General features: G+C 44.6%; 1 protein-coding gene across 4 annotated transcripts; it reads left to right on the top strand.

Moving 5' to 3' along the window:
* The first annotated feature begins 508 nt into the window (after positions 1 to 508).
* loxl3b (lysyl oxidase-like 3b) lies at positions 509 to 18,640 on the top strand. Of its 4 annotated transcripts, none has more exons than XR_015089288.1 (16): positions 509 to 887; positions 3,885 to 3,953; positions 4,020 to 4,352; positions 5,104 to 5,267; positions 5,924 to 6,141; positions 10,114 to 10,324; positions 10,504 to 10,684; positions 11,747 to 11,901; positions 12,375 to 12,545; positions 13,809 to 13,980; positions 15,061 to 15,220; positions 16,126 to 16,369; positions 16,454 to 16,569; positions 16,802 to 16,938; positions 18,006 to 18,117; positions 18,205 to 18,640. XR_015089288.1 is itself a non-coding variant. In XM_086049439.1 (16 exons), the coding sequence occupies exons 1-16, from the start codon at positions 4,028 to 4,030 to the stop codon at positions 18,276 to 18,278; spliced, it is 2,547 nt and encodes an 848-aa protein (XP_085905565.1). In that variant the 5' UTR covers positions 4,024 to 4,027; the 3' UTR covers positions 18,279 to 18,640. The 4 variants fall into 4 exon arrangements, 3 of the variants coding, with proteins under 3 accessions (XP_085905564.1, XP_085905563.1, XP_085905565.1); XM_086049439.1 differs by lacking the exons at positions 509 to 887; positions 3,885 to 3,953 and adding exons at positions 7,658 to 7,723; positions 9,316 to 9,372 and having other exon boundaries at positions 4,024 to 4,352; positions 13,825 to 13,980; XM_086049438.1 differs by lacking the exon at positions 12,375 to 12,545 and having other exon boundaries at positions 13,825 to 13,980.
* The last annotated feature ends 863 nt before the right edge of the window (positions 18,641 to 19,503 follow it).

Raw genomic sequence — 19,503 nt, 5'->3', positions numbered from 1 at the left:
GAAAAAAACAAGGACAGATTCAGAATCAGCACCAAAAAAAAAAAGCGTTTACTTTCATCTCTAATAAAACAAAAAATTCGAAAAAAAAATGTTTGCGCAGTGTGCAAGAATCCATCTTTTTATCAGAAATATGACATTTTTTCAAAAATAAAAATAAAACCGGATGTTATCCAGAAAAAAACAACATTCTCTTAATAATATTACTATTTTTTGTAGGATTGTCCTTTTAAAAAAACGTTTTTTAATTGTAAATGTGCTTCATCTCACTTTTTTCTTTGGAAAAAAAAAACATTTGAGTATTGTCAAATGTGAGTGACTATTGTTGAATTAAAATAGAGCATGACATCATGGAATGGGAGATGCATCAAAAAGCACTGAAAAAGAGTTTCAAAATCACGAAGTCCATTTCAGCATTAATAGCAACATTTTTGCATCTTATTAAATGACGTCCCGGGGAAGTGTCCGCTGCTCGTGCGTCACGTGATCAATTTTAGGTAACGTTACCTTTTTTTTTTTCTTGCCATTATGCAAGCGCCAGACAGCCGTGAAAGAGTCCGTGTGTCTGCTTCCCAGGAATTAGACCCAGCCCTCCTCCTCTTCCTCCTCCTCCCGCTGCTGCTCCTTTTCGTCGGCCAAGCTGTACAGCTGGCAATTTGCAGACACCACCAAGAAGACGACGACGTGCCTCCCTCACACTTCGAACTCTTCTCTTTCTCCCCCCCCCCCTAACGGCACCAGTAATTAGACGGAGCCAAGTGTCAAGACTTAAGTGTCACGTGAGGTTTCTTTCCCCCGTTTTTTCCACCACTCTCTGGACCTTTTGTTTTTCCTGCCAAGAAAACAAGAGCAGTGGAACAGCAACACGCTCGTCACTTTGCATCAGTAAGGTAAGCACGCACGTACACAGCATAAAAACGCAACTTTACATGCACAAAATTGGAAGAAAAACTGAGACGCTGTTTAACTTCTTAAGAGTGAGCAGTGTGTTTCTATAAAGTCGACAGATTAGAGCTACTCGCGATAGAGTGTCACTTTAGCAACGCACGAAATGAAATGAAATGAAAATGACCGCTATGGGTGGACAGTATTCCACCGGGCATCCTCAACATTTTTGTCGATGACGTCATGATGGAACAAGTCAGACTTTATTCTTGCTACTTAAAGAAGGTTGTCTTGAATGAAAATGGTGGAAATGCTTGCTCTCAGGAAAATAAAAGTATCCTAATAATCAGGCCGATTATATATGGAAAAATGCAGCTTTGTTTAAAAAATAATGATATAAAAATACGGCTCTATCTGAAAAATTGTCCTAACCTTGGCAAAAAAATATGAGAAAAACCAGTTGTTTTTTGTGGATTCTATGATTTGCTTCAAAAATACATCTTGAAAAATACAACTTTATTCTGATGGTGTACTCCGAAGATATGGCTTCAGGAAAATGATGACTAGTCCGAACTATAAAAAATTCATTTCAATTCATCCAGAAATATTTTATTTTTGTAAAACTGACTTTCTTTTTCAAGTAGTTGGAATTATCTCAAAACATCAGACTCAAATATGACAGATGTTTTACAATTTACTCTGTGAAATGTGTTAAAATGATACTTTCTATTTTTGTTATTGGGACTGCCGCAATTTAACCCTGGTACAAGGAATTTTGGGAGGACCGTTATGTGGACTATTACTCAGGCCGTGAGAGGACCCTGTTTGGAGGAGTTCAAAGGGAAAAAATGTGAAATGTCTTTAAAATGTGAAAATAAAAATGTCTTGTCATTTTCACTCACCACAGCAAAGTTGCTCACAAATTTGAATGAATAAAAAAAAAAAAGAAAAAGTATACAGAATTAGGTTTCTTGTGTGGCGGCATCTTTCTTAGGCCAACATAAAACTACATATTTAAGCCAAGAAAATAGAGGTTTAGTTGAAATACTCCAGTGAGTGGAATATCATTGGATAGTTGCAGGGCTTTACACCTGCCACAACGAGGCGCTCTAAAGCGGCCACACCAGCACGAAGCCCCTGTCCACACTGGCTGTCACGAAGGACTTGTTGAAAAAATGGTTCCGCCTTGCTGAGCGTGACATGCACGTACCCGCAGCTGACAACGAGGCACCTGAAAGCAGCCACGCCAGCCCAAAGCCCCGAACCTCACGCTCGCTGTCTGATTGGATTTTTTAAAAAAAAGAAAAAAAGAAGCTTATTCTTTCGCCTTTCATTCCGCCGCGAGAAACGCATTTTTGGGGCGGACGCATAGCTAGCTAGCTAACTGCACATCCCAGTTGTGGCGGATGACCTCTGACGTAAACAAATTTTGATATAGTGTCGTTCTCCACAATGACGTCCCACATAGTTCTCAGCCTTTGTACGTGTTTAGCAACTCTTATCATGTATATCGAAAACAAATGTGAATTCAGGCTCTCGATGAATGAAGACCACACCTCCCATGATGCATCGCTACGTCTGCCACACTGCAAACGAACCAGTGAATCAGTCTTGTCGGAGAGGTTGGCCTCTGGAAACCGGCGTTGCCTCTTTCATCCCGACGCGGACGGTCCACGCACACGCGCACGCTCAGGCGCACACACGTGTGAAATGTCCCCGCTGTGGTGTTGAGTCAGGCTGCTGCTTCGAGCAGCAAAGACGTGCAGCTGCCGTGCGGTCGGTGAGGTCAGCAACCTCTGGCACCAAAACACCATGCGCCGATGGCTTCGTTGAGGTGGCAAAAAAACAAAACAAACCCAAAAAAAAAGCCTTGTGAATGTTTTAAAAGTATACTCCCAGGATTTAAAGTCGTCATTTGGGGTGGGCAGAGCGTTTTGAAATTCACTTATTAGAAAATGGCTTGTTTGTCTGCCTTGCTATCGTGCCACTTTGATCTTCTTCTAGAGTAGGAACTTTTTTCCATTGGGAAAAAAAAAAAAAAACCCTCAAACTTCATTGTGCTAAAATTTTGATTATTTTCAAGAAAAACAGAAAGACTTTTCATTTAGAGAACTCAAACTCAACTCAGACTTGAAAAGAAAAGACCTTCCTTTCTTTTTTTTAAGTAAGACAATTATTGTAATATGAAGACTGTTTATCTCAATAAAAATCCAAATGTATGAGTATATTATATACTGTATGTATATGAGAATTTTTTTTCACCCTAAAATGTCTGCTGATGGGAAAAAGTCTCAGTCAGTCATGTTTTGGAGCGGGAGCCTCCCGTCTGGTGGTCTCTGTACAAACACAACACACTACTGGATTTGTGCGGACCCCCCTGTACACCCCCCCCCCCTTACACACACACAAAGTCGTCAATAGCACGTTTATGTAGCGTGGAACAGGTCTACAACGACGTGCATTCCATTTCCTGTTCCACGACTTGTGTCAGAAAAGGTTCCAGGACTTGTCTTTCAAAAGACATACGAGCTACTCCCAGTGTCTTGCAAATGACTTTATAAGTTATTTAATGACTCATTATTCAATCTGCATTTTGTTCCCCCCCCCCAATTTTTTTTTTGTACTCTACACTATTGTACGTTATAAAAACAATACTAATGCCATTGAATAGGCTATGAAGAATGAGACTGTTCTTGCATCGTGATTTTCACAGACCGTAACGAATATCATGAGCATAATTGCCTAAATCATTTTTTAACGTTTGTGGGAAACATGAACAAAATACATCAAATTCAACAAACAAGAAGAGCCTAGTTGCCTTTATTCCACTTTTGTGGATTATCACGGAAAGGAAAAAACACATTTGAACTGTTTTAAGGCTTTAGCTACATTGTGCTACATTTGTTAGCCCGTCGGTGGCGTTTCTCATTATGTGTTAGCATTAAGCTAGCGGACTTTCACAGAACCAAGTTCTGCGTAATGTGTAATTCTTTGTTTTACAGTCTCAAACTTCGACCGAGCGACGGCTCGTAACGTGACGAACTCCTAAGTCGGGGCGTGCGAAAGTCAAGGTAGCGTTCCATTTGTTTGTGACATTTCAAGTTGAGTGGAGTCTAATTTGCGTGTTGGATGTGCAGGTGTGAGAATGTGGGCCGGCAGGCGTCACTTGTCCTTCCTCTTGTTGCTCGCCTCGTGCTCGCTCCGCTGCCTCGCCCAGACGCCGGCGGCGCCCAGCGGCCTCGGCCCGTCGCCGTCGGCCCCGCAGCCCCGGACGGAGAGGCTGAAGGTGCGACTGGCCGGATTCCCGCGCAAGCACAACGAGGGCCGCGTGGAGCTCTTTTACAAGGGCGAGTGGGGCACCGTCTGCGACGACGACTTCTCCATCTCCAACGCCAACGTGCTGTGTCGACAGCTGGGATTCGTCGAGGCCACCGGATGGACGCACAGCGCCAAATATGGAAAAGGGCAAGGTAAGACGTGCCCCTCCGACACTATTTTCCACTAGAAGCAACTGCACTCTGATTATCTACTTGGGTGAGGCGTTTAGGATTGCGCCCTGTGAAGTCCGCCTAGCGCTAAGTGACTATTGGAATCGGAGCGATACCGCCTAGCTCTCTCCGGAAAAATGAGTTCAATTCGGAAGGATGTTATGTATACCAAAAAAGCTGAAATATTTTGGGATGATGGGCAGTTGTACTTGAGCCCCACGAATTCCGCCTAGCAACAAGTGGCGGCTCCGTGAAGTGTCCGAGAAAATAGTGGGCGCGATTGTGCTGGCTAGCCAAAATGTAATCACGCTTGGCCTCGAACTATGCAGCATCTGACCTTGTATGTACGAAAAGTGTATTTTGGGGCAGTTATGCCGGAGCCCCATGAAGTCGACCTGACAGCGATCAGCGGTCCGACACTTTGATGTAGCCAGCGAAAAAGGAACCTCAGCAACTTCACTCAAATTTCAGAATCTCAGATCGTGTGACAGTTTTTCATTGGCCTACGGGGCGGTCATGAAATAAGGTCTGCCTCGCAACAAGTGGCCATTTCAATTTTGGATTTTTTGACAGGAAAGTCTCCAACCTTATTTGGACAGTTTGTCGCTAAACCTACAAATGTTCTTGGATGAGTTTGCGGGAAGAGCCCGCGAGGCTATTTCGGGGGGCGCTTGGTCTGGAGAGTGCGGCCAGCAAGCAGCAAGCGTGTGCAGTTGTTGTAATTGTGTTGAAGGTAAGATCTGGCTGGACAACGTGCAGTGCGGCGGCGGCGAGCAAAGCGTGGCCGCGTGCAAATCCCGCGGCTGGGGCAACAGCGACTGCACTCACGACGAGGACGCCGGCGTGGTGTGCAAAGACGAGAGGATCGCCGGATTCGTGGACGCCAACGTCATCGAGGTGGCTCGCTTTGCTTGGACTGATCGCGCTTCCTTTTACGCTTACTTTGGCCTTCAGTAGGACGTCGACCTTTGCCTTTCCCGCTAGCTTTACCACGACTTTTACTTACTGTTACCGTTACTGTTCCTCTTTTTGACTTTTAACCTTACGTTTAGCTTTCATCTTTGCTTTGATCTTCTTTTGTTGTCTTGTACCCCCACCGTTACTTTTACTGTTGTTGTTGTTGCTTTCTTTTGCCCGTTACTTTTACCGTACATTTACCTTTATTTTTCCATGACATTTCCCAGTTTTTTGTTTTTGTTTTACTTGGACCTTTACCACCAATGTTGCCATGTATTTTTAATATTTTTTCTTGTCGTGTTAACTTTCAGTCTTGCCAATACTTAACTTTTCCATTTGAAGTTTTACGTCTACCTTTATAATCACTTTTATATTTTACTAGGTCCTTTTATAGCTTGATCATTTCTTTCACTTCCTTCCATTTGCCCAAACGTTTTCCTTTGCCATCGCTTTGACCTCGACGGAAGTGTTACGATTACTTTTAGCGTTCCCGTTAATTTGACCACGACTAACACGTGTAGAGCGTGACTTTTCCCGTGACTTTACCGAGGCGTTTGGGCCGATGGCCTTTTTTTTTGTAATTTCCCTTTGAGCAGGCTCACGTGGACGAGAACAAGCTGGAGGAGGTGCGGCTGCGCGCGGTGGTGGCGGCGGCTAAGAAGCGTCTGCCCGTCGCGGAGGGCGTCCTGGAGGTCAAATACAAGGACGGCTGGGCGCAGGTGTGCGACGCCGGCTGGACGGCCAAGAACACGCGTGTGGTCTGCGGCATGCTGGGATTCCCGCAAGAGAGGAAGTTCAACAAGAACTTCTACAGGTCGGTGGCGCCGCTTAGCGTGGCGACGTGGCGAAAATAGATCATTGTATTTGTTATAGTTCGCAATATGTAATTATAATGATGATGATCGACGAATTCTGTGGCGCTTCCATTTTAGGGCGTTGCCCCCACTCGCAAGGCTGGTTCTGTTTTTATGTTGTTTGACTGCAGAAATGGAAACGATCACGAAGTCAGTTGTAATCGGAGCACACGCCCCAAAAAAAAAAAGTGTAGCTTACACTGTTTCCTCAAGTTCCTTAATGGGAGTTGCAGCAGACTCCAAATTTGGCCTCTTATGAGGATATTTGTCTTTCACATTCCAGGTGTCCTGGAGAGAGAGGAAAAAAAAGGCTTTTATTTGAAAACGTGCGTGTGTGCGTGTGCGTGTTGTCTGTCAGGTGTGTGTGAAGCCTTCGCGGGAACCAACCACATCCTGTGCCTAAGCTACTGTACATCCGAGCGAGTTTGCTCACCAGCCGCTTCTGGTGACCTCGGTCGTGGTGGAATAGAAAAAAAAGAAAAGTCAAAGAAAGTTTTAAGTATCATCACTTACATTTTGCCTGCGCCTTTATATTTGGCCTTTTGCGCCACTTTTACGGGCTTTTGCCATGAGCTTTGCTACAATTACTTTGACCTTGACTTATTCATTTCCCTTTACTTTTACCATGGCATGACCTTTTTCTACCTTTTTTACTCTTCTAATTGCAATCATGTCACTGAGAAGTTTAGATGGATAGGAAAATAGTACAGTCATTGATGTCAAGGAAGCATGTTGAGGTGATGCATCGTGATTTACAGACAACTTTTGTATGTGGGGAGGAGCTAGGTTTAGCCTGGGTTGGTAGCGGAAATTTCAAGGGGTGTATTTGCACGCGCCTGGTGCATTTTTTTTTTTTCCAAGTCCTTGTTGAATCTATTTTTTGAAATTGTTGTTTACTTAAAAAAAAGCTGAGAGAATCAAAACTAACATAAATGGCGTTACGGTATAATGTGATCAGTGTCGTAAAGTTAGTCTCGGCTGGTCGGGATTATATTTCAGGCCGTTCAGAAAGCAAAAGCCTGCGTTGCCATGACGACATAAGACTCAATGTATCGTCTATCGGCGGACAGTGTAACATCAACTATGAGTTTTACAGCTGCCAGATGATGTATTGCTACTGTCATTAGAATTCTATCAGATGGGGGGAAAAAAAAAGTGTTCGCTTGAGTTTGTGAATAAGCCTTCGTGCGGAAAGTTGGGTGCCGAACGTGAAATGTTTGGAATATCTGCATACTTGACCTCAATTTACGCCGGCGGCCTGTGGAATGTCGGCGTCTCTATTCCCCGACGATGACCCCTCGTCGCCCCGCTGCAGGAAACGCACGCCGTTAGAAACGCAAGAAACGTACACCCTACCAAATGTACACTGTATGAAAGTGTAAGACCAATACACTGTAAGAAAATCCTACTTGGAGTAAGAAACATGCTGTTAGAAGCCGCCGCTGTAATCAATGTGAGCGCATGTGGCTGTTGCAGACGTTTGAGAAAGCGCGCCACCGGGAGGGTCTCCGGGTCAAAGGTTAACCTGCCGGCAGGTGCAAGGTACTCTGTCGCCGGGGGGGGAAACATGCCCGCCGCACTGTCCGCGCGCGGCCGTCCTCTGTTTTCCTTCTTAGAGTAGCTATTAACACTTTCCAGCAGATTCGCGTGCCATTAAGCATTTTGTTTATGGTGGCTTTGATTGAGTTGAAGTTGACTTTTGATGTCGCTTTTTAAACGCTTTTTATTCTTCTGTGTGAGTGTTTGGCTAGTAGACTAGTGCTCGTTTGCATGCAGGAAATGTCTCGCGACAGGTTCTTCAACAACAACCAACTTTGTAGCATCAGAAGTGATAACTCAGATTCCAAAACGTACAAATTTGTACCACTCCGCCAATTTAATGGACAATGGTGGGCAATGTCACATGCTGCTGGAATGAATTTAGACTGTCATTGTTCTAGTATTCTTGTTGAAGAACCCTCCGATGTTCTCCTGGTAGGTCATTGTTGGCTCATTTAGTCCAAAAGTATACAAATGCCATCCAAAACAGGACCCCTAAAAATGACCCATGGTATAAAATTGACTCGGGATCAAACTTGAACCAAGGTACAATTCGGCTTACGTCGAATTTAAAAAAAGAACTGTAGTTAAAATATGACTCCTGAATTAAAAAAAACACACCATGGTCAAATTTCATTCATGTTAAAAATGTAACATTGTAAAAACTGACCCATGGTAAAAAGCAATCAACCATGGTGGAGTTCAGTATTGTGAAAATTCACCTGTAACAGAAACTTTGTAGTCAATTGACTCATAGTACAAATAAAAAAACATACTGATGTAGTTCATTCAAAATGTACTCATGGTCAAACAGAGCCACGATAAAAATTCAACCAAGGCGAAACTGAATCGAGGTTAAAAAACAAAAACAAAGAAAAAAGCTTTCATCGTGGTAAAAAATGACCTATGGTGACCGATCGTAGAAGTTGACCCCCGGTAAACAATTGACTCGTTGTAAAAATGACCCATGGTAGTATTGTCTCATGGTAAAAAAGAAAAAAATCCATGGTAAAAAATACTTTGATATATTTTCTTGTAAAGTTAACCATGGTAAAAACTGAGCGATAATAAAAAACGACCCATGGTTAAATTGGTTCAATATAAAAATACACCCCTGGTAAAATTGGCTCATTAGCCAATGTTCAAAATTATTGACTTGAAATTGACCCATGGTGGAAAAAAAAATGGACTCAGGGTATAAATTTACATAAGGTAATAGAAATTCTTTGGAGGAAAAATGAGTTATGGTTCAAATTGACACATGTTAAAACATTGAATTTACTCCAGATAAGCAAAAATGGCCCTTTTGTTTAAATGAATGGCATTTGTTATTTAAATGAGTGGATCATTGTTGACAGTTAGCACTAGCGGCCTTGTCACATAGTAGCACATTGAGAATCCATGCCGTTCACATTGATTAAGGATGTGTCGCTTTCAACAAACGATGGCTGCGAACCGTTTACATCAGGATACAACGCGGGGAAAAAAAACACGTGGCCAACATGTTTAAAGTGACACATTTGTTTTGAAATGTGTGTCCTGTTTTTATTGCCGTGGGCTAAAATTGTGCAGTCTAACCCGTGTTTACCTTGCAGGCAGACAGCTAAAGCTAACGCTAACGCTAAGTCTAAACAGAGCAGCTCCGGCCCAAGGTAACGTGAGCGCTAACCGTGTCGCCGCGGCTACAAGCGCACTTTCAACAGTTTTTAGGAACTTGCATTAGAGGAGATTGATGTCCCGTGTAGGACACTTTTTTTTTTACTGTCCTCTTCTCTCCTTTTTTTAATTTTTTTTTTTTACTCAAAGTAAAATTGACCAATGGACAAAAAAAAAAAAAGACTTTGTAAAAAAAGAGTCACGGAATTGACCCATCTTAAAACCAGACTAATGGTCAAATTTGACTCATGCAAACAATTACCGATAACTGAAATTGTCTCACGGTCAAAAAAAAAATGACAAAAAGAACAACAACAAGAAATGAATTGATGCTAAGAATTTACCCACGATCAGAATTGACTCACAGGTAAAATTAAAAAAAAAAAAGTCTGATGGTAAATATTTACTCATTGTAAAAATGTTCCAAATGTAAAAATTGACTCATGGTAAGATGTGACTCGTCGTTAAAAACTGAGCAATGGCAAAAATGGACTCATGGGAAGAACTGAGCCATCGGAAACATTGACCCATGATTTGAAAAAACAAACTTGTGGTGAAACTGGACTATGCTTAAAAAAAGATGTACCCACGGTAAAAAAGGAGTCTTGGTCAAATCCGATGGAAATTTGGGTAAAATGTGAGGGGGAAATCGGCGCATGGTCAAGTCGAGCACAAAGTGAAAGTGGAGCCACGGTCAAACGGCCTCAAAGTTGCCAATGCGTCTTGCGGCCCGGCAGGTTGTTTTTGGAGCGTCAGAAGAACGTGTACCGCGTGCACTCGGTGGCGTGCGCGGGCACGGAGGTGCACCTGGCCGCCTGCCCCATGGAGTTCAACGGGCCCAACGGCACGGCGGCGTGCCGCGGCGGCTCCCCCGCCGTCGTCAGCTGCACGCCGGGGCCGCTCTTTGTGCAGCGGCCCGGCGGACTCAAGAAGAAAGCCCAAACTTCGGTAAGGGCGCCGACGCTCCGCAATGTTGTTTTGACTTCATGTTTACGTGACAGCCCACCGCACTGTGACTCGTAGACGTCAACATGTGATTGCGCCACAACGTTGCGTGTCTTGACATGTGGCCGTTGTGTGCGTCCCTGTGTTTTTGGGGGGTTTTTTTGGGGGGGGGGGGGGGGCAGAGCAACGTGAGGCTGAAGGGCGGGGCCCATCTGGGCGAGGGCCGCGTGGAGGTGCTGAAGGGCGGCGAGTGGGGCAGCGTGTGCGACGACCGCTGGAACCTGCAGTCGGCCAGCGTGGTGTGCCGGGAGCTGGGCTTCGGCAGCGCCAAGGAGGCCATGACGGGGGGCCGCATGGGCCAAGGTGGGCCGTCCAAACGCACGCACGCACGCACACTTTTGCAGACTTTGACTGACCCCAGAGACTGACCCCAACTTTGAACTCACGGACCTCATTGCTCTCTGGAATTTTCCTTTGGAGTTTTTTTTTGTGTGCAGTGAAGGAATGCTGCCATACAGCAGTTCCACTTGACTATTCATGCTGAGAGACCAGGATTCACATGTCAATGAGATGAATGAAGGAATTCGTTCAGGGAAAGCACAAGCGCCGGCATTTCCATCATCCCATCAAGAGATTGTTCTCAAATTCAAAACGTGAAGCTTTTTTATTCCAATTCCCCTTTTCAGGGGAGCTAGCAAAACTTTTTTTTCCCCCAGAGATTATAAAGAGGACATCCCTAAACTTTAGCCCATGTAACATTGCAAAATGTCTGAAAATTGACACAATTCCTTCATGGGAAGCACAAATGTTGCAGATTTTTTTTTTTTCACCATCATCATTGAATGAATTTTTGTTCCAATTCCGTAAATCTCAGAAACCGGAATTTTTGGGGGGTGGGGGATTCAACCATATGGATTTTTGGGGAGGCCAATGCCGATTCCAATATTTGTCAGAATAAAATCCCAATCACCGATTAATCGAACAATGAATGAAAAAAACGATCTCGTGAATGAATTAAAGGCGGGACATTTGGCTGTTTTACCGTATTTAGTCCTTAAGTATTTGTATGCTTTTACAACAGAGAGAAATCTGCAAAAAATGGAATAACATGTTTTGAATCCCTTGAACCTTTGTCCAAAGTTGCAATGTGCTTTTGTGTATAAAAAAACAAAAAACTTGGCCAAAAATGTCTGAAAGCTGCCATAATTCCATCATGGGAAGCCTAAATCTTGGCGAATTTCCGCTCTGGGTTGATCAAGGAAGGGATTTTTTTCCTCATTTACTCCTTTCAGCAAAATCTAGGACAACATTTTCTTTTTATCCACAAAATGTGTTGTTTGCTCACGCTTTCACGGTCTTGGTTAAACGTGTTTTCCCAGTGCCTGTAAACGTTCCATAAACATTTCTTCCCCCCCTGCCCCCCAGGAGTGGGTCCCATCTACATGAACGAGGTGAAGTGCTCTGGCCACGAGCGTTCCATCTGGAACTGCCCGTTCAAGAACATCACGTCGGAGGACTGCCAGCACACGGAGGACGCCGCCGTGCGCTGCAACGTTCCCTACGTGGGCCTGGAGAAGTCGGTCAGAGCGCCGCCAGCCACTTTAGTCGCGTGGCGCCTGTGCACCTCTTTTGATTGCTCACGCCGGAAAATGTCTTTGTTGCTACTAATATTTGAGACACGGTCACGCCCAATCGAGCTCCTGGTCTACTAATGTGACAAAACAAAAAACAAAAACCACACTAACGAACTGATATGGCCTCCTCACTGGCGTCAAGATGAACTTTTCTACTTTTTGACTTTCCAAGAGATTCTAACACGTGGTTGCTCCACGATATTGTGTTGGTCCTCAATAACCGAATTGAATTTGTCAGTAAAAGAAGTTTTGATAGCAGTGATGAGGCTTCAACATGGACAATTTCCAACTTGAAATTGCTGATTTTGTCCATGTAATTGCTAACAAAGGCTCCAGCGGGATGATGCCAAAAACAAAAGAGGTTTTGGTTGCGATCCCACGGACCTTTGTCGTAACCCTCGCCGGGCCCCGGCGCACAGATCCGACTCGGAGGGGGGCGCAGCGGCTACGAGGGGCGCGTGGAGGTCCTGGGCGCCGACGCCAACGGCACGGAAGGCTGGGGTCTGATCTGTGGCGAGACCTGGACCACCAAGGAGGCCATAGTGGCTTGCAGGCAGCTAGGCCTGGGCTACGCTAACCAGGCTAACCAAGTAGGTCGCTAACGCCTGACGTCGCAAGCCTGTCACCTTCAAAATGAAAGTCCTCTCACAGGAAAAAAAAGCGAATCAAACTCCTCTCTGCTCATGTCATTGTTTGGTGCAAGGCAGAATTTTGCCTGACCAAACTCATTTTTTTTTTTTTCATTTGAATTGTCATGCTGTCGTTTCACAACGTGACAAACAATGACGTTTCATCTTAAATGCTCGTTAAATAGTAAAAAAAATAAGTACAATTCCGGTCAACTTTGACTTTGGCGTTTCAAATAGTCGCCATCAGAGCGACGATGATTTTCATCTTTTCAGCCCTTGTTAAGGCTTTCCTTTTTTTTGAAAACAAGTGTGGCAAAATATCCAATGAAGACCGTCTTTCGATGCTGTCTGAATTTATTTGAGTCATCCAAATGTAGGCTGATTTTCCTGACAAATTTGGACTTTTGTTCCACTCTGGGGTCCCAATTTTTGCAAAGTGCAGGATCAAGCGAGGCAGCGCCCCGCTTGCCCCCAAATGAATACTCGCCGAGCTCTTATGAGGTATGCTGGCATCTCACATCGTGTCAGTCTAAACTTAATGTTAAGTCTTAACTTTGCTGAAAATTCTGGTCAAAGTGGAATTTTGTTTGCAGTCTGACGTACAGTATCTAGTGGGGCACTTCCCCACGTGCCCCCAAATTGGCTAGCTTTTTAGCTTCGGGAAGTGAAGTTCAATTTGTTTGTGTGAGGAGGTGCTTTGATCGCTAAAAACCTTTTTTTTCTGCTTAAAGTATGACAGTATATCATAACTAACAACTTTTCTTTGCGGTGTGCAAAGAAACGCATCCCGACTTGGCCTCACGCGGCCTTCCTGATCTAAGCAGAAAAAGAAAACCACACTGACATCCTAACTGGACCGCCTGCCGCACAGCTTGAACGCAAAATGTGCCATCTGAGTTTGAACGTCCAATTTTTTTTTTTTTAACCATTGCAATATTTGTTTGGAAAAAAAATGGTCATGACAAAATCCTATGATCTCCAAAAATTCACCAAAATCTGTGTAGATTTTAAGTTCAAATTCAGTTTCAGATGGCACAAAAGCAATCAGCCTTCTGACACTGTAAGCATAAAAAAAGAATTCAGCGTTGTAATTTCAAACTCCAATGTGCCTTCTGAATTAGAATTTTGAACATTTGAGTTTTGGATGATGCTAACCGCTCTGGCGCATTGGCGAGTCAGGGCCGGGAAGTGCTTGCGCCGCGATGTCTGAGTGACTCCCAGCAGGGCGTGTGGTCCGCAGATCCGGCTAGTGGGCGGCCGCAGCGCGTACGAGGGCCGGGTGGAGGTTCGGGTGGGCTCCAGGTGGGGTACGGTGTGCAGCGCGGGCTGGAGCACCAGGGAGGCCATGGTGGCGTGCGGGCAGCTCGGCCTGGGCTACTCCATGCACGCCATCACCGTAAGTGCCGTGGCTCCCTTCCAAAATAAGATGATCGCCCGCCACCTTTCGCGATACAAGCGCCAATCTTATTTTGGGAGTTCGACCAGCCGACGTCAAGCGCAGGGGTGGGCGGAGCGCACATGCGCCCCTCCCTTTCTTCCACTCAAACAACAGTCCCGTCGTATTGGTTGCGTTTTCCCAAAACGTTGCCGTTTATCTCTTCAAATGATTATTCGACCTATTTATTGAAAATAAGACAATGAAAAATATGAGTAACCAACAATTTGACATGTACATTTGACATCATTGTAATTGATTCATATTGAATAATTGGTTCATTTATTTACTACGAGTCATAGAATAAAATGAAACATTTGACGTAACATGTCAAATTGTTTTAAATGAAAAAAATGTATTATAAAAAATTGCAAGAAAATGTCCATTTACCATTTGTATTAATTGTTTGCTTAATTTATTGCCAATAATTAAGTAATATCGTGTAAAATACCAACAAAGAGTCATCCACATTTTACAATATTTTTAGCCTATTTGGTTGAATCATTTGTCAACCGTAAATTTGAAAAAAATAAAAAATAATGAAAATATAATTCGATACATACGTTAAAGTATTATTATTTTATGAAATAGTGCTTACTTTATTTTGAATAAAAATTGTGGAAAAAATGTTTGAATATACGTTTAACATTTTAATATTTAGTTTTGTAAATAAAGTAACAAAGAGTAATAAACAAAAATTAAAATAATTTTGTTAACTAAAAATTGGTTCATTTATTTATTGTAAAAAGTCAAGCAAAAAATGTTCGATGTACTGCACATTGACACTTTTGCATTATTGTATTATTATTATATTATGAAAATGAAGCGTTTCGACACCTATTTTGATTTGTTTTTTTTTTTCTTCGTAACCCATCGCCGACCCATATGGCCTGTCTGTCTGTTTCCAAATTCTACTGTGGGCTTTTGAGCAGGCAAGTGCCCACCCCTGGTCTTCTGTCCGAATCTAGCGACGACTTCCTGAGTGTGTGTCTTCTACGTTCTCTGATTGGATGGCCGCTCTGTGTTTGCCCCGCCCCCAAGGAAACGTGGTACTGGGACAGCAGCAACGTGACGCAGATGATTTTGAGCGGCGTCAAGTGCACAGGAAACGAGATGTCGCTGACGCAGTGCCAGCGACACAAGACGCTCACTTGCCAGAAAGCTGCCGCCAAGTTCGCTGCCGGCGTCATCTGCTCAGAGAGTGAGTGGCAAGGGAACCTTTTTCGGGGTTTTTTGTTCTTTTTTTTTTAAACACGTTTTTGCGGGAAGTACGTTTAAAACAAGGCTCCAGTACAAGTTTAATTTTACTCTTCAAACGGTGCCGTCTGATGCGACTTTATAGTCTGATTTGCAGAGCAGTCTGTGTTGAATGTTCGCAAACTTCGGGATCTGGTGGGGCGCTGCCCCACTCGGCCCACAATTGCAAAATTGCCGATCTCTTTTCAGGTATGCCACATTCAAACGGTAAATTTGTGTGACTTCAGATCCTCATTTCCCTGAAAATCTGTGAAAATTCCATTTTTGCAAAATTGAAGTGCTAAGTTTTGGCCAACTTTTTTCCTGTCAAATTTGACTTGACTTGGAATTTTCCATGTTCACAATCTCTTACATCTATTAGGGCACTGGTGTCCCCCAAAGCAAAATCACGCAGCGGTTTTGGACTCCTGCAACATTTTGCAGCATCAGTTCACCGTGCGAGATTTTGTGCGATTTTTGGAGGCCGATCTTCCGGGCAAATTCCCTTTTCTTTGTGACGTTTATTATCCGCGGGGTGTAATTTACAATTGCTGAAATCTATCGGGGTACAGTGACATCGGTTTGAACTGAAATTTGGGGTGACTTATTGAAAGGTTTTGTTGAAATTTGTCTCTAGTTTGCGTCTACTATTTGTAATCGGCAAATGTTTGATTTTGCTCAAATTCGACTTGAGTCTATTTTTAGTATGTACATTCTTCAGGATCTTCTTCAGGGGGCGCCGCTTCACTTGCCCCCAAATGTCAAGATCTGAAAATATGAGCTCTCCGCTTGATTTAACATGGGTGAATTAACAGTGTGCGTGAAATCTGCCACAATGCGACTAAAATGAGTTTCCGGCTTGCGGCGCAGCGGCGTCCGACCTGGTCCTGAACGCGACGCTGGTGCAGCAGTCGGTCTACCTGGAGGACCGGCCCCTGCACATGCTCTACTGCGCGGCGGAGGAGGACTGCCTGTCCAAGACGGCCGCCAAGGCCAACTGGCCCTACGGTCACCGCCGCCTGCTGCGCTTCTCCTCACAGATCCACAACATCGGTCGCGCCGACTTCAAGCCCAAAGCTGGACGCCACTCGTGGGTGTGGCACGCCTGTCACGGGTAAAACGAAAAATCTAAATTGGGGATTTTCACTGGTAGATTGCTCGGTGACTTTTTCTTACTAGCATAATGATGCTTTCTCAGACATTACCACAGTATGGACATTTTCACCCACTACGACCTTCTGAGCGCCAACGGAACCAAAGTAGCCGAAGGACACAAAGCCAGCTTCTGTCTGGAGGACTCGGACTGCCAGGAAGGTGCGCGGAAACTCGTAGCCGTCGAATATGAAAATCTCAATGTGTGGCGTCGCGCCTGTAGTTCCCAAATGGGCACGGAAGCGCTCTCGATGCGATGTGCGCAACAAACTAGAAGCAAAGCCGTCAGGTTCCGATAGCACGAGAGCACCCAAGCGCCCGGGGGGCCCTTGCCGCCGGCCGCTAAGATAACGCGGTTGTGTGTACCTAATGAAGTGGCCAATGCTCCACGCAGGTGTTTCCAAGCGTTACGAGTGCGCCAACTTTGGCGACCAGGGCATCACAGTGGGCTGCTGGGACATGTACCGCCACGACATCGACTGCCAGTGGATCGACATCACCGACGTCAAGCCCGGAAATTACATCATGCAGGTATGAGCGCATACCCGGCCGCTTTAGCATCGGCCGCTTTAGCATCGGCCGCTTTAGCATCGGCCGCTTTAGCATCGGCCGCTTTAGCATCGCCCGTCTGCCGCCGATTGGGGCTCATTTGGCCCAATTGCCTTTTCGCCGTCTCAAATGGCTGCTTCCAACCAAAATGGCCGACTTGCTGTTCGGTTTTGGCCACAGGTCCTTGACACTTTTTTTTTTTTTGTGCGTTCTGTTTTGCTATTTTGCTATTTTGCTATCCGATTTCGTGTAGCTAGGTGAAAGTGATGCCAGGGCTGGATTTTGTTTTTCCAAGCTTTCCTGGGAGCACTACTGAGGAATTTGCTCAAAATAAATGCTTCCAGCCAAATTGGCCGACTTCCTGTTCAGTTTTGGCCGTAGGTCCTTTTTGGTGCATCCTGTCATGATGGACAAGTATGCCCAATTGGTGAATCTGGTGGTGGGTCTAATTTTGGGGCACTTCTGAGGGAATTCTCCCAAAATGGTTGCTTCAAATTTAAACAGCTGACTTCCCGTTTAATTTCGGGGATGGTTCTTTGAGACTTTTTTTGTGCGTCCTGTTATGCTAGACATGCATAACCAATTTGCTGTCGATTGGTGAAACTGGTCTTGGGGCATTTTTTTTTTTTTTTTTTTTTTTGTTTATTTCTCCACGTGGAGCTACTGAGTGACGTTTTGGATTAGTCGTGTTCTTAAAAAACATACCTCACAGATCACCACCACATTTTGCATTCTCCTGAAAAAGACTTGATTAATAGTAAATCATGTACTAAAAATCAGTCTAACAATCAATCAGATAAAATTTGGAGTGGAGGAGTTCCTCAGGGAAATGCTCGATGGCCATTCACTTTTCAAAGCTCTTTTTTTCCTTGAAGTGGAATGCGTCCCAAAACTTTTCTCCAACTAGCGTGAGGGTAGTTGTTCACTCACTTGGCGCATACAAAATCCCATCGGGTGTTGCAAAAATGACAAGGTAGCGTTTTTTGGGTGGATTTTTCTTCATCCACTCATCTAAGCTGACTTTGGCCTTTTTGTCCTGGGCCACCTAGGTGGTGATAAACCCTAACTTGGAAGTGGCCGAGAGCGACTTCACCAACAACGCCATGAAGTGCAACTGCAAGTACGACGGCCATCGGATCTGGTTCCACAACTGCCACGTCGGTAAGCCGCACCCCCAAAAAGCCAGGCGCCTTTTTTGAGGTCTTCGTTTTGTCGCTTGCTCAAACCTGCAAAAACCATGGTCCGCAGGCGACGCCTTCAGCGAGGAGGAGGAGAGAAAGTTTGAGAAGTACCCGGGACAGTTGAACAACCAGATTTCTTAATCCTAACAAGCGATGGATGGACGGAGACGTCGCGCCGGACATTTTGTGCAATGGCCGTCATTTGTTTCCTCCGCGTAACGAGGCTCCGGTGTGGAAAAACGTCCACTTTGAAAATCCCTGTTAGAGCTGTTTCTACAGTACTTCAATTTTTTTTTTTTTCTTCTTCTTGTGAATGTATTTATTACCTGTTAAAAGGTGCTCTAAAGATTCCCAGGATTATCTTGAGAGGTACTATGCTGTGTTTTGTTTTTTTAGGATTTTATGACAACTGATTGGACAAAAATAAAGAAATGAGGCTGTATGTACACTGACGTAGTCCCACCTGCTGCACTCAATTAAATGAGATGCTTCATTGGTCATAATCAAGTGTTTTGAATTTATTACGTCTCATTGAGGAGCACAGGAGCCGCCTTGTTCACACGGAGCTTCTGCTGGTACGTTGTCGTCTCAAAAGATGCCGTTTGAAGTGACTCCAGCCAGTTACTAAAAGTCTCTCGTGCCATTCTCCAGCGCCTGCAACTCCGCAGCAGGATCGGCGATGACGTCGGCTGACTCTGATATACGGGCGGGTGGGGGAGGGGCCCAAATGCTAAAAATCACCGCCCGGGGGAGGGGCCCAAACGCTAAAAATCAGCGCCCGACTTTGGCCCAATCTTTTTCATGAAAGAGAAGCTACTGCGCCTGATGAACTTTTGAGAGGGGAAACGTCTTAGCGCATCATAAAATGAGACAATTGGTAAATAAATCGGTTGTACTCATCAATAACTGCCGAATGTTTATCCTGCTCATCTAGAAATAGACGCACATCTCTTTTGAAGGGTTTTCCTGTCAAGATTTTCATGACTTTCTTTTAGTCTCATTCAAGGTGACTCAGCAGCAGTGCGGCGGTGCCCCAGCGCCCTCTGTCGGCCGGCCGGCCGCCACTCGTGCGCACGTGCGACGTGACCTTTGACCTTTGACGAGGTGCGTTTGGAATGAGCCGAAGTGTACTCGACGGTCGGTCGATCTTGGCCGGCGTGTGTTGCTCGCATGCGTGCAGAGTTTATTTCAATCCACTTAAGAAGCGCTTAGCTGTGAACTCGTTACTGCAATCCCATTAAGCTTCAAAGTCGAGGATGCCCATGTAGCTCATGCACCTGCGCCCTCCGTTTTTATTTTTATTTTTTGCTTAGGTCAGTAAGGTTAGGTGGAATGATTTACTTGACTTGTAAAAGCAAGGCATATA

Source organism: Filicampus tigris, chromosome 13 (genome assembly GCF_054856515.1).
Source record: "Filicampus tigris isolate MCC_2025a chromosome 13, RoL_Ftig_1.0, whole genome shotgun sequence".
Lineage (NCBI taxonomy): Eukaryota > Metazoa > Chordata > Actinopteri > Syngnathiformes > Syngnathidae > Filicampus > Filicampus tigris.
The sequence above is the reverse complement of the archived record's forward strand: the minus strand, read 5'-3'. Positions and strand labels throughout refer to the sequence as shown.